The 13,463-nt window shown below is 37.9% G+C and overlaps 1 protein-coding gene across 2 annotated transcripts in view; it reads left to right on the top strand.

Moving 5' to 3' along the window:
* CDKAL1 (CDK5 regulatory subunit associated protein 1 like 1) overlaps window positions 1-13,463 on the top strand; it is a 434,256-nt gene that overhangs the window by 125,086 nt on the left and 295,707 nt on the right. For both annotated transcript variants that reach the window (XM_040546176.1, XM_040546177.1), the window contains one exon: window positions 8,018-8,114. In XM_040546176.1, the coding sequence (XP_040402110.1) occupies window positions 8,018-8,114 (97 nt within the window). The remainder of the gene's footprint in view (window positions 1-8,017; window positions 8,115-13,463) is intronic.

The following is a 13,463-nucleotide window of genomic DNA, read 5'->3' as shown; positions in this document are numbered from 1 at the left end:
TTGATAAAATTTGCATACTGTTACCTTTTAAGCCCATGCAAGAAGAAAACACCCAGAAAAGGCCATTATTGCCACTAAAACGCAGTATTTGCATGAATAAGGCTTGCACAAGAATAATTGTTGCACCTTTGATTGCTGCCCATAAAGTTACATTTATAGAAAATTTGAGTAAAACTCGGGCATGAGTCTGACTTGGTCTGGAGTTTAAAATGAGATTGCTTCCCAGCCTTCTGCAGACAAACCTGCAGTCACTTCCCCTGCATGCTAAGTAGATGGATGAAAACAAGTTTCTATTCAAACCAAGGTATTAGAGCTAATACAATAAGCTGAGTTGAGAAAACGCACTGTAGGTTGGAAGCAGCTGCTAGCTTGTAATTTTGGAGTGTGGTGGAAGCAAGTGTCTGCCATAAAAGGCTGGATGGATCTGTTGTTCTTGTGAAAAGAAGTAGTCTGACTAGTGCATTCAGACAGTTTTTTATTTTTTATTTTCCTGAGAATGGGAAAGATGCGAGAAGTGTAAAGCCTATTCATGCAGGTACTGTGATTATCCAAATGGAGACAGAATACACTTTTTCTTTCACAAGTATGTCCTCTCAGAAACTTAGGGAATAATGTGGTATGTAGCATGTGAGTCATACTTGGCATTCTTCTCAGAGCTGATATTTTATGTCCATTGTAGATGGATATTTTAAAGAACCTCAGTTTTGAGTCTGATGGAGCAAACATTTGTCTTTGAAATAGTTTGAGAAAAGATGTGCTCCCATTTGTCAGGAGGATAACATGCAGCTTACCTTTTCTCTGGAGTATTTGCATGTTACCTGATAGTTTTTGCCAAAGGAGACAAGTTCAGGGGATGCAGCACAGTAATTAGGTGGTTGCTTTGCTAGAGACGGGTCCTCAAAACCAATTTAGGAAACTTCAATAATTAGCATCAATGAGCTCAAGTGAACTTGACATCTTCACATGCTTCACAAAGAATGGTAATTCTTTTGGGGCTGTGGAGGTGTACAAGGAAGCTGACAGACCTAAGTAGACTTGAGCAGTTCTGAGAAGATAATTCTAATGTCTAATTCATAATGTTGACAAGTTTTCATCATATTTTCCAAATGTCTTTCATTATGGGGTTGCCCTTAATGTAGAAAGAACCACGCGTATGAGAGTTTATTACATCCTTCTTGTTTTTTATTCACCTATGCCATTCAGGATATTGGAACCCAACTTGAACATTTCATCAAACACGTTAAGCTCGCTGTAGATGAAATGAGGAGTTCCTATGTTCTCTTTCTGCTTCCTTTTGAACATCTTTCACTTCATGATTGTTTTAGCTGTAATGCTGCCCCTCTTGTGTGAGCTGATGTAAGTGAATAAAATAACAACACAACAGCTCTATAATTTTCTCCTATATTAGTGAGTTAAATGGGTCCATGGAAGAATCCAGTGAACTGCAGAACTTGGAGCAAAGCAGGAGTGATACCAAATGGTCAGAAATGAGAAAGAGGAGGGACTGGAGCTGGAGAAAGGTAGGAGCAGTGGTAGCAGGCAGGAAGGATAGGAATCAAGCCTTTAGTAATGAGACATTAGATTGGTTCAAAGCCTGAAGCATCACAGATACAGTATATAATTTTTCAAACAGAGAATAGCAGTGTGATTTTAAGGATTTTCAGGAATTCATCCCAGATACTATACAGGCACCATATTTTCATTCCAGTGATGTTGCACTCTCTTAAAAACTTATGGCTTCCTACTGATAAATTAAGCAGATAAGACAGTTGGAATATCTTTCACATAAATGAATCTTTAGCAAAATAGCATTTCTCTTTCCCCATAGACCCACATCATCATTTCTGCAACCTGGGAAGTAGTATCGCCCAGTTTTACTTTCTATAACCTTTGGCAGATTTATCTCACAATATACCCTGATCATACTGTAGACGGAGCTGTGTTAGCAAAACTTTCATGGTTTTTTTTTATGCATTTCTTCGGGTGTTTGTAGACACAAACCTCCTGCTGATTTGTAGTCTCGCACCTTTCTGAAATACCTGATAAGAGGTGCTGTGGATTTTGTGTAGTAGAAAGTCATGGAAATGACCTGAGGAGACTACATAAGTGTACTGCGCAATTTGATTTACCTATACGCATCCTAAACAGAAAGTCACAAGGTTTGTGCTGGTACAATAACTATGGTGGGTTGGGGGTGGGGGGGAGAGAGAGGGGGCTACTTTGGTTGGTAGTAACAACTCATTGACATAAAAACTTACTTGATGGTAGACAGTTGTCATCTGCATAGTAGGATTCAGGTTGAATTACTTCCTTTTCAGTTTCATTTCAGAGAACAATGATACTTTCCATTGTATTTTATCATAGAAATAGTTTGTATTATTATTTTACGAATTAGTTGTTCATGAAGTGCAAAGCTTAATAAGCTCACTGTAAAGCACATTTTTCCCCTAATTTATTGCTTTTGCTGAAAAATTGCTCTCTTCTTCTCTGACTTGTATTTATTTGGGTGTTACTTAGTACAAGTAAGGCTGCAAGCAGCCTTCTATTCATTGTTAAAACAGTTCTTCACTATTTAATGTCACCAACAATGGATTTTGGAGGAGAAGAACTGGAGTTTGTTAGTATTTATTTGATTTTTGCATTCATGTAGTTTGTGGTGTTGTCGGTGATATTGTTGAGGGGATTGAGTGCACTCTCAGTAAGTTTGCAGATGACACCAAGTTGGGTGGGAGTGTTCACCTGACTCAGAGTAGGAAGGCCCTACAGAGGGATCTGGATAGGCTGGACTGATGGGCTGAGGCCATCTGCATGAGGTTCAACAAGGCCAAGTGCCAAGTCCTGCACTTGGGTCAGAGCTACCCCAAGCAGCGACACAGGCTTGGAGAAGAGTGGCTGGAAAGTAGGCCAGCAGAAAAGGACCTTGGGGTGTCAACAGCCAACAATGTGCTCAGTGGCCAAGAAGGCCAACGGCATCCTGGCTCATGTCAGAAATAGTGTGGCCAGCAGGGCCAGGGAGGTGATTGTCCTCGAGTACTGTGTTCAGTTTTGGTCCCCTCAGTACAAGAAGGACATCGAAATGCTAGAATGCATTCAGAGAAGAGATGATGAAGGGCCTGGAACACAAGTCCTATGAGGAGCAGCTGAGGGCACTGGGATTGTTTAGTCTGGTGAAGAGGAGGCTTAGGGGAGACCTTATTGCTCTCTACAGGTACCTGAAAGGAAGCTGTGGGGGGCTGGAGGTTGGCCTTTTCTCGCAGATAACTAGTGATAGGACTAGAGGGAATGGCCTCAAGTTGTGCAGGGGAAATTTAGGTTGGACATTGGGAAGAATTTATTCATGGAAAGAGTGCTCGGGCATTGGAACAGGCTGCCCAGGGAAGTGGTGGAATCGGCATCTCTGGAGGTATTTAAGAGCCGTGTGGATGTAAGGCTCAGGGACGTGGTTTAGCAGTGGAATTGTACTGTTAGGTGATGGTTGGACTTGATCTTAGAGGTCTTTTCCAACCTAAATGATTCTGTGATTCTCTGTAGTGGTTGGTAAGTGCTGTTACTTCAGTGCTGCAGAAACACATTAAGACAGCATAATCCTGGTTTGACGTTCTTATGGAAGGGAAAGAGAGCAGGTAGGCTGTAAGGATTTGGCTTCTCTTGTCTCACAAAGAGCAAGGTAGCAATTACTTCTGATGCCACATCTTTGTGGTTGTTTTTTTTTTTATTATTATTTTTTTATTTTTAAAATTGCTTTCCCTACATTTGATCATCGAGGAAAGGGTCCTAACTATTTTTCCTGTGGTGATTCTACCTGAATAGCTGTATAAGTTAGGAAAAAGTCATACAGCTTACAGCAGCAGCTACCGTGGTATCCAGCAGTGTTGCCATACACACAGTGCTGATGAAGCAAGCTGTTATGGGTGACGTAACCCTTTTTGAAGAGTGGGAGTCATTTCTTTATCCATGTCATATCGAACAAATTTTCTTGGAGCTCAAAAAAAAGTGATGGAAAAGGAACCCTTGTTCCTTCAGTTGCATAAAACTGTGAGCAGAATATTCCAGTTAGGCAGGTTCCTGACAATGCAAATTGACATCCACATAAACAGGGAAGAAATTTCTTCACATCCTAGTTACATCTTGGAGCTTGTATTACAAAAAAAAAAAAAAAAAAAGGAAAAAAAAAGGCAGAAAACACTGAAAACATTTCATTAAATGTAATAGTACAAGTACAGTTGCAATGGCTATATCTGCAGAGGATACAGAGGACAATCGGTGAACTCACTACTAATCTTTTAAAAGTCCTCTACTACATAGTGATCTTTTTTGTACCCCTGTTTTTCTCACTTGTTCTCGTTCCACACACGTTTCCATTACTTAGAAAGTAGCTAGAATAATTCTTTTCTTTGAAACAGAATTAGTGTAATTAAATTTCTTTTCAGATTATATATCTTGCAATTTTTAGAAAACAGTGCATTTCTAGAAAATGTATCCTGATACGAATAAATTGAAAGTTCAAGGTAAGGATCATGTAATTGAAAAATACAAAAGATGTCTGAAAGGGAAGATGTATTTGTTCATGCCACTACTAGATTCCATGAAGTATTATTCTCATTACTATTCATGTTTTCTGAAGGATAAAGGCTTTTCTAATATAGTTGCCGTGCTAACTAGACTTCTAAAGAATAATTTTTGTAGGCTTTTGTTAGTATGAGCAGGGCTCATTAAACAATATTAAAAGGAGATAACAATATAGTGCTGGAGTGCATATTTTCAGAAGTGCTTTCTTGATAAATGAGGCAAAAATTTTCATGATTTCCTTACTACAGTTTTTCCTTTATGCTGGATTTCATGGACTGTACAGTGTAACATGGATGCAATGAAAATCGACTATGATTGAAAATTTAGTTCCAACATTTCTGTTTAATTGCATTTTAAAGCAAAAAATTTCATTGTACAAAATTCTTTATTCTTTAGAGACCTGCACAACTTTAAAAAACATTTAAATGAAGGCAGTGCTTATTAGGAGGAATATTCAGTTTAACTTTCTTCCCCCTAGCTCCAGTTGTAGTCCCAGAAGATATGGCAAAACGTTAAAGCTATGAAATAACATTAAAATGCCATTTAATGTGTCAAGGGAAACTTTGTTTATTTTTCTCTTCAGATAAAAAGACCTGAATAAAAGCTTTTTCCTCTGTAGTGCTTGCAGGTTTTCAAGTAGATGGAGAAGGCTGTTGCTAGCAGCAGATTATACCAGATGCACAGTTGCCTAGGGATGGGTGCTTTGTTTGCTGGAGACAGGTCTTATTGTCTTGCCTTGAGGCGTTAGGTTGAGTCTGTTAGACCATGTAAGTAGTGATTTTTATCCTTTGAGCTAGTGGAGTGTCACATGGCGGTATGTGACATTTTTAGGTAATGCATGAAGTAGATATATATTTCTTTTTTCTTTTTTTCTTTTTTTCTTTTTTTAAACTTGGATAAGTAGGAGTAGGTGACCTCTACAGAAGTTTTGCAGAAACCTTAAATATTTACCACTGAAAGAAAAGGATTGCCAATTTTAGAGACAAGTTGCTAGGTTCCCAGCCTAAGAAATGTACTAAATTAGCATTTCATCATAGTTCTTTCTTCCTTGATAAAATTTCTGTGGATAGATGAAAGGATTTACATTTATATTGAATATTGTAGCATGCAAGTAGAGGACCAATAGAGGACCATCTGTATGATGAATCTCTGAAGATTTCCTGAAATTTCCACTAAGAGAAAATGGAAAACTTTATGGATATATTTACTGCATTTATATTAGACATGAGATAATAGGTGTAATACATTTTTATGTTAATTCACACTTGTCTGTATATAGGATATTTAATTTGTTCCTTCAAAATACCTCATTTCTAATGCAGCTGCCTACACAAGATATTTGGCAAGATAGGCTGTGTTCTGTAATTTTACAATTCCTGTGTTCTTATGAGATTATAGTTTCATTTGAGGTATAATTTGCAAATACATTTGTCCACATTATAATTACAAAGTGAAAATTGTGACTCAGTAGCAGAGCTGGTTGTAGTATCAGTCTGGTTTTGTAAGTTTTTCTTCATTAAATTTGTATCTGGAGTTTTTTATCTAGATTTCCAGGTAGTTTAGCATCCTTGTTGTGCTTGTCAAACATTACTTTCTCTAGTGCATTCAGTTTGGGAGGTAGCTCAAGCAAGCCAAAGAGTGTAAAGTCATACAAACAATTGAGTATTTTGGATAAGAGAATTTCTACCAAAAATGTTATGATATGACTTAGTCTATTTCAACATAACAGTAAACACTTCATTAATTTATATATTACTGGAGAAAAATGTGCATTTAGAAGGTTACAGTTTGACAGAAGTCTGGCAGGAGGTTGTGATAAAACAGGAGGTTGTGAATGACAGTTTTTAGAGCAACTCGTATGAAAGACCTAGCAAGTCTGCTAAAATTATTCAGTGATTCTCTTCTCTACTGTTTTGCAGATTATCATGGAATCATAGACCTTAAAGACCACCCAGTGCCAACCCCCCTGCCATAGTCAGGGATACCTCCCACCAGACCAGGCTGCCCAAGGCCCCATCCAACCTGGCCTTGAGCACCTCCAGGGATGGGGCATCCACAGCTGCTCTGGGCAACCTGCTCCAGTGCCTCACCACCCTCAGAGTGAAGAATTTCTTCCTTATATCTAATCTAAATCTGAACTCTTTTGGTTTAAAGCCATTTTCCCTTGTCCTATCACTCCACTCCCTGACAAAGAGTCCCTCCCCAGCCATTATAGCCATATATATCCATATATATGTATATATGTAGCCATATATATATAGCTATATACCTAGTCCCTTTTAGCCATCCATCACAGCACTCCAGTTGTGTAAGTCATCCCACCATGTTTTTGGGATAGCAATTATATTAGAGTTTTCTAGGTACATGATGGCTTCCAGCTCCCACTGTTTGTTGCCCATGCTGTGTGCATTGGTATAGAAGTACTTCAGCCAGGATGTTGATCCTGCCACCTTTTTGAGGGAAGAAGTTCTAATTCCTATGTGGTGTTTCTCAGGTGTTTCTCTGGTTTCTAATGCATCAACAATATCTGGGTCTTGCTGCTGCTCAGATCTCCATCCCCTACTCACATTGAACCTAATTTAAAACCCTCCATATAATTCTCGCCAGGTTGTTGGCAAAGATGCAGTAATTGTTAAAAGGGTTCATAGGTTAATGAATGATTTTCAAAGTTTAATGAACATACGAAGGTTTTATATCCCACTGTTTTGTGTTCAGGGCTTCCTATAGTTCCACGATTCAGTGATGGCTTAATACACAGTATTGAATTTAAAGCGAGTCAAAATATTACTGAAGAAATTAATGGTGTTATCCATTTGAACTTAATGTTTTGGTTTCCCACTTGGTGCTAAGGTAGTACCAAAGTTGAGGAATTATGTAAGTCAATATTCACACAAACATTTATCTGCCAAAGACAAGCAATTAAAGCTTGAAAATGCTCTGTCTGATTTTTTTTTCCCAATAGAAATTTAGAAAAGTGATTTAATTGGTCATTTCTGACTGGTATTAAGTAGCTGCTTACATTCTGAACTAGTGGGTCCTATCTGCATAGGATGTCCCTTGCATTCTGTATAATTTTTCTTGACTCACACTTAATTTCCCTGTCCCATCTTTCTTGATGAGATTCTTTGTGAATTGCTGTCATTGTGGACAATAAAGATTAACTACATTTGATTAGGGCTTTCAAAGTTGTATTTACATCCAAGATGTACAATGGTAATGCTCTCTGTAGATGTTTCACAAACTGAGCCACATGTGCTGTAGCCTGAACTCTGGTACAGGGTTCTTCTGTTGTATTGGGGTTGGTTTTGTTTCAAACATGTACAAGTTGATTCTGACTTGGGAATGTCTTCACTGTGGTTGCTCTCGCGTTGCATGCATAGTATGACTACTTTAAAATTGAAAATGATCAGATTAGAAAATGTTAATGCTGTCTGTCTGTCTTCTTTAGGAAAGCCCAAGAAGGGAACAAGAAAGTGGTTTTAGCAGGCTGTGTTCCTCAAGCCCAACCTCGTCAGGACTACCTGAAAGGCTTAAGTATTATAGGGGTATGTATCTTTATCAATCAGAAACCAAAGTTTTCAATAGGCCAATGTCATTATATAGGCATAATTGACTTCCTCCTGGGAAAAGCAGTGGAGAAACTTGGTACTTCTGTTAGTCTGCTTGCATTATACAGTACTTAAGCTTTCTTGCATCCACAGTGATCTGCTTTGGTTGTGGGTCGAGGGGACAAGGATACATGGATACTGTTGGCAGAAATGATTTTAAGTGCCATTTGTAGCCTTAATGGGATGAAGATAGCCATTACCATATTGTTTAAAATACGACAGTTTATTTGCATTAAGATGAACAAATACACCCTTTATTAAAATCAGTGAAAGATGTATAGAAGACTAGAGCAAAAATGTTACACAGACACAGCTGAGGGTTTGATGTTAGGTATTGTTTTTTCCCCCCTGTACTATTAAGACAAAAGGCAATGATCATTTTGGTTAAACCTGAGGCAGTCTGAAGAGTTAATCCACCAGTGACTGAGTTGTTAAACAGTTACCAAGCTTTACCTTGAAAAGCTTTACCTGAGAGCTTTTGGCATAATTCAGCTAGTGAAGTGCTTTCACTATCCTTTGGGATGAAGCAATACTGTCTAATTGATTCACCTTTGTAAAATCCTCCTGAAAATCTGGGAGTCAAAGCACAAGCTAGAAAAGATTTGTCATTGTTTAAGGCTTTAGGTTAAAACTGGATGAAACGGCATGTATGAATTGAAACACCGTCATTGGATTCAGTGTGTGAATTACAGAGTGAAGTTGTCCTTTATTATGTTAAGTCAGAGCAGATGATTGCACAGCATCTTTCCTGCATTAAAAATGTAGAGAGGTCAATGTGTTTCCACTTCAGTTTGATGAATTCAGATTGAAACTAAGATAAAGGAAGAACAACAAAATATTGCAAAGATTTCATTAGAAGAGCATATAAGATGCAATTGTTCAAAGTAATTTAGAAGTAAAATCGTAGTTTGCGATTAGGAAAAAGATGAATTCATTAAATGATTTATTGGAATTCTTTGTAAAGATAGACTTTGTGCTGTTTGATTGACTTTTTTAATTACTACTGTCACTCAAAATGTTTTATCTTCCTTTTTTTTTTTCCAGATGCATTCTCAGTGACATGCTAATGCCTATAAATTAACTCATTGCTCAGAAATGATACTCAGGGGCTGTAAAACGCCACACTTATCTGTATAGATGACAATGCACTGATAGTTACAGTTCAAATGAATAAACAAATTTTCCAGTGCACTGTGCAGTCTTATTTTACAAAATTACATGCAAGGGAACTGTGGTGCTCTGTCATCTCTATGACTCCAACTAATTAAGTGTAGATCACTCTGTGCAGCAGGATAGGGAAAAAAAGGTGAATGGATTTCATGGATTTGTATGACCTGTGATTGTTCATATAATGAATATGAAGATATCTACACGTATGAAGACAGATAAAAAGTATATTACATGGCTATAAAATGAATGTGTCACAATCCTTTGGCCAAGGCTGTTATCTGATATTTCAGTTCTGATGCGTTGGGAAGTTTGGGGGACCCAAAGTTTGATTTTATTTTATATTTTTTCCTTTATTTTTTCACTTTCCTTTTGAAGTAGTATGCGATTTCTGAAAATTAGCCTCTTCATTTTAATCTTGATGCCTAGAGCCAGTGGTTAATGAAAATATTTGCAATTTAGTATTTATTACAGACAGACTTCTGTTAGGAGTTGTATTATGCTGTTACTGTAGCTTTCCAAAATACTGAGTTAGACCTGAAAATACTGAAATGTGATCTATGCAATAAGGACACTGTCTTCTAACTGTCATTGATGTGATAAAATTTACTTAGATGCTTAAGCTCAAAGGTCTTAAAATTTAGGCATAGCTATTAACAGAAGCAGAGCCAACAACAGATATTATCTTTGTTTTCAGTTTGTATATTTAAGGCTTTCTTCTCATTTTACAAAGAGTGTGTGGGATAGCTATATTTAAAGGATAAGAATTATGTTACTACTGCAAAATATTTCTTGAAAGGCAGTTTTGGCAGAATTGAAAAATAGACAATGTTCTGTTGGCAGCTGGACACTTATCTGAGTTTAAAATTGTAAGCTTACGAGTGTAGTTGTGGCAGTCTTTGCCACCAGGTTGGTCTCATCTTCATCTTGGCTGAGAGATACAGTTGATTAATTGTTGCTTATGTAAGATCTGCTATTTTTTTATTTTTATTTTTTTGTGTTGTCTGAGGAAGTGGTTATTTACCAGCAATTATAACTCCTTCGGGGTGGCTTTGAAAGGCAATGTGTGTCAGAGGTCTTTTTTGCTCATCTTGGTATGATGAAGGAGTTGTGATGTAATTACCAGTGAAATTCTGGTAACTGAAGGCTTGTTTTGAGCTGTGCCTTAGAAATACAGTACATAACTTCTACTATTTTTTATTTATTGTTCAAGTTGGGCAAGAGGGAAGGAAGGGCAACTTCATATCTGCGTTATAATTTCTGATGTTCCTGTACTTTTGTGTTTCTTTAAAACCATTATCACTTTTTAAAAATAATGTGGGTTGTGGCATTGTCATAGGCTGTATATAAGGTAAGCCATAACATAATGTGACTAAGATAAAGGAGCTGTTTTCAGGAAGGAGGAAGCTCTAGGTAGTAATTAACACACCAAATGTGCAGTGTACACAAAATACATAATAGGTTCACAAGCATTTACACCCTGGTGGTTTCCAGAAACTACTCGCTTATGTTTTGAGTACTGTACCCACTTCAAACTCAAGTGCACACGTAAGTATTGCAAAGAGAAACAGTAACTTTCATAGACAAAGTTGTCCCTCACTTTTCATTGTAAGTTCCCGAAAAAAGGATATGTGACTTAGTCTATACTGACTATTTTGTGGGGATTATAGAGGAAGGGAAGGGAGGGACAGAGGAGACTGAAAGGTTTAGCAGGTCGGCTATGTTCTGGTATTTATGATGGATCTAAGTAGCGGTAGTGTTTCCTGCTTTCCTGAGTTGAATGCAGAAGGCATACAAACCCCTTGTTTCCAGTGATAATTTGAACTATTGGAATGGAGTGAGATGTTTTGTTTCTTTGACAATTTTCTAGAGTTAAGGTGTTTGATGTTGAAATAATGCTATCATGCTGGAGCTCTGATTAGTTTGCTAAGGGCCCACCGCATATCTGAGATGCTTCAAAATCACTGTGCCACCTGTACTTTTAAATCATCAGACCTACTGGATATGAGTGTACTGTATCAGCATGCATACTGCAAGCATGGAGCCTAATGCACATATGTATCCCATTAAAGGCGCACCATAGCTCTGCAGATGTATGAATCTCCTTGATTGCTGAATAAGAATGTCAATACCAAATTCTGCTTCCTTCCCTATCTTTCCCAATGTAAGACCTAGCATCACAGACAAACTGTCTTTCTTCTGCTGCTGTATACCCATTTTCCAGGGGAAGAAGAATTTCAGCCCATTCTCTTATCTCTGCAAGATAAAATCAATGTCACCAACATGGTAATCCCGTCTCTGCTGCTACACTTTTCAGGCAGAATGTGCAGGTCCTGTGCACAGTAGATTTACTACAGGGTTTTTGGTCAGAGTTGAGCCTGAAGCACAGAAGCCATCAAATCTCTGTGTAGGGATTCTCTTAATTCCTGTGGCCTCCTAATTACCTTTTTCTGTTGTTGTTCTACTCTATAAGACAAGCTTTAGGTAATTTTAAAACTAGAGTTTAAAACTCAAATGCTGGGCAATTCTAATAGCAGCACATATAAAAGTGGCACTGTTATGAAATAGTTTGGTGTAAAAATTGAGAAATACATTTTTTAAAAAGGCACTTGACTTCTTAAGCTGTGCATCTGTAATTGGTGTACACTTTTAAATTTAATGTGCCTTAGTTCTCTGTTTGTAAAAACCAAAACCGAAACCAAACCAAACCAACCAAACAAAAAACCTTCAGTGAGCAGTTTTAAGTGCCATTGTGAAAAAAGATCAGCATAATCTCAATAAGATGCCAAATGTCTGTATAGCACTACTGCTTTGGCGTCCTAAATGAGGACCATATATATAATTGTACTATATTTCTGATGTACAGTTCAGTTTGTGACATCTGCCAAGCAGCCACAATGCCTCTCCATACCTTGCAGAGTTTGTAAGACCTGACTGCATTAAAGATTGCAAGCCTCTCTGTTTGCTGCCCTTTAGCTGCAGGCCTATTATAAATATGTAAATATGTATAAATTCAAAGATCCAGTGTGTACTTCATGAAAGGTAAATTAGATGGAATTTTATTTTGAGTGATTTGCATTAGGAGAACTTCTTGGAAAGTATGCTGCAAGCCCAAGGAACAGGTGCGTGCTGTTCTGCTCTAACTTGTGGCCAAAGTTCAAGCTCAGTCAGAAGCACTCAGCTGGTTGGCTCTGGCTCACCGTGCTGACATTCAGGTATGAGCCTGGAGAGTCAGGAAGGAATTGCATTGAAGCACATGATTTTAAACTGAAAATTGACGTGGAAATAGGTACTTTTCCTTTCCACAGCAGTTACGTACTGCTCTATGAATTAAAAGGCATAAGAATTAGTTTAGATGAAAATGACACCTAAGCTGTGTCAGGGTTTAGCAATGATCATCAATTGTTGACATGCTTTTCCGAGGTAGTCTGCTTCCCTTTAAAGTCGGTCTAGAGTCTGTTCTCAGGATACCTTCTTAAATCAGAATTTTGCCCATGAGTGTGGCCAGAGTTTTTCTGATTCAGCAAAGGTTTTAAACACAGATGTTATCCCTCTGAAGTCAAAGTGTCCAGTCACATGCCTTTTGAAGTTACGTATTAAGGCCTGGATTTATGCTGCCTAACTGAGGTCCTGTAATTTGAGAGTCTGTTTTGCTCAGCTGCCTTTATGGTCAGTGAAGATAATTATCTCTAAGATAATATAGATTTTAGAAGATCTGAAGTTACTTTTGAAGCTGGGTATTTCCCTTTTACCGGCTTTAGAGAGGGCATAGGCTGAGCAGGCTTTTAGCCTGCAACATCTGACTGAGCTGCCTAAAGAAGGTGAGGTGAAACAGAGTTGGTGGAACTGGAGTAGAAGTCTGAAGGAATATGAAGAGTGGGTTTAAGATTATTTTAAATGAAGACCAACCTATATTAACCTAAGATTATTATATCTATTTAGTAACTGATTTGTTTCTTATATACGGGAGTGAAAATCAAAGATGAGTAGGGTTTTTCTTAGATGAAGATAAAAGCTTGTTTTACTTCAGGCCATTGTGTTGTGTATGTTCTGTCTTGGGGCGTGCACAAGCAGCTAAGTCCAGATGGCGGCTGCATCAGCAGTAGCCTCATACTGTGC

Source organism: Cygnus olor, chromosome 2, assembly GCF_009769625.2.
Source record: "Cygnus olor isolate bCygOlo1 chromosome 2, bCygOlo1.pri.v2, whole genome shotgun sequence".
NCBI lineage: Eukaryota > Metazoa > Chordata > Aves > Anseriformes > Anatidae > Cygnus > Cygnus olor.
The sequence above is the reverse complement of the archived record's forward strand: the minus strand, read 5'-3'. Positions and strand labels throughout refer to the sequence as shown.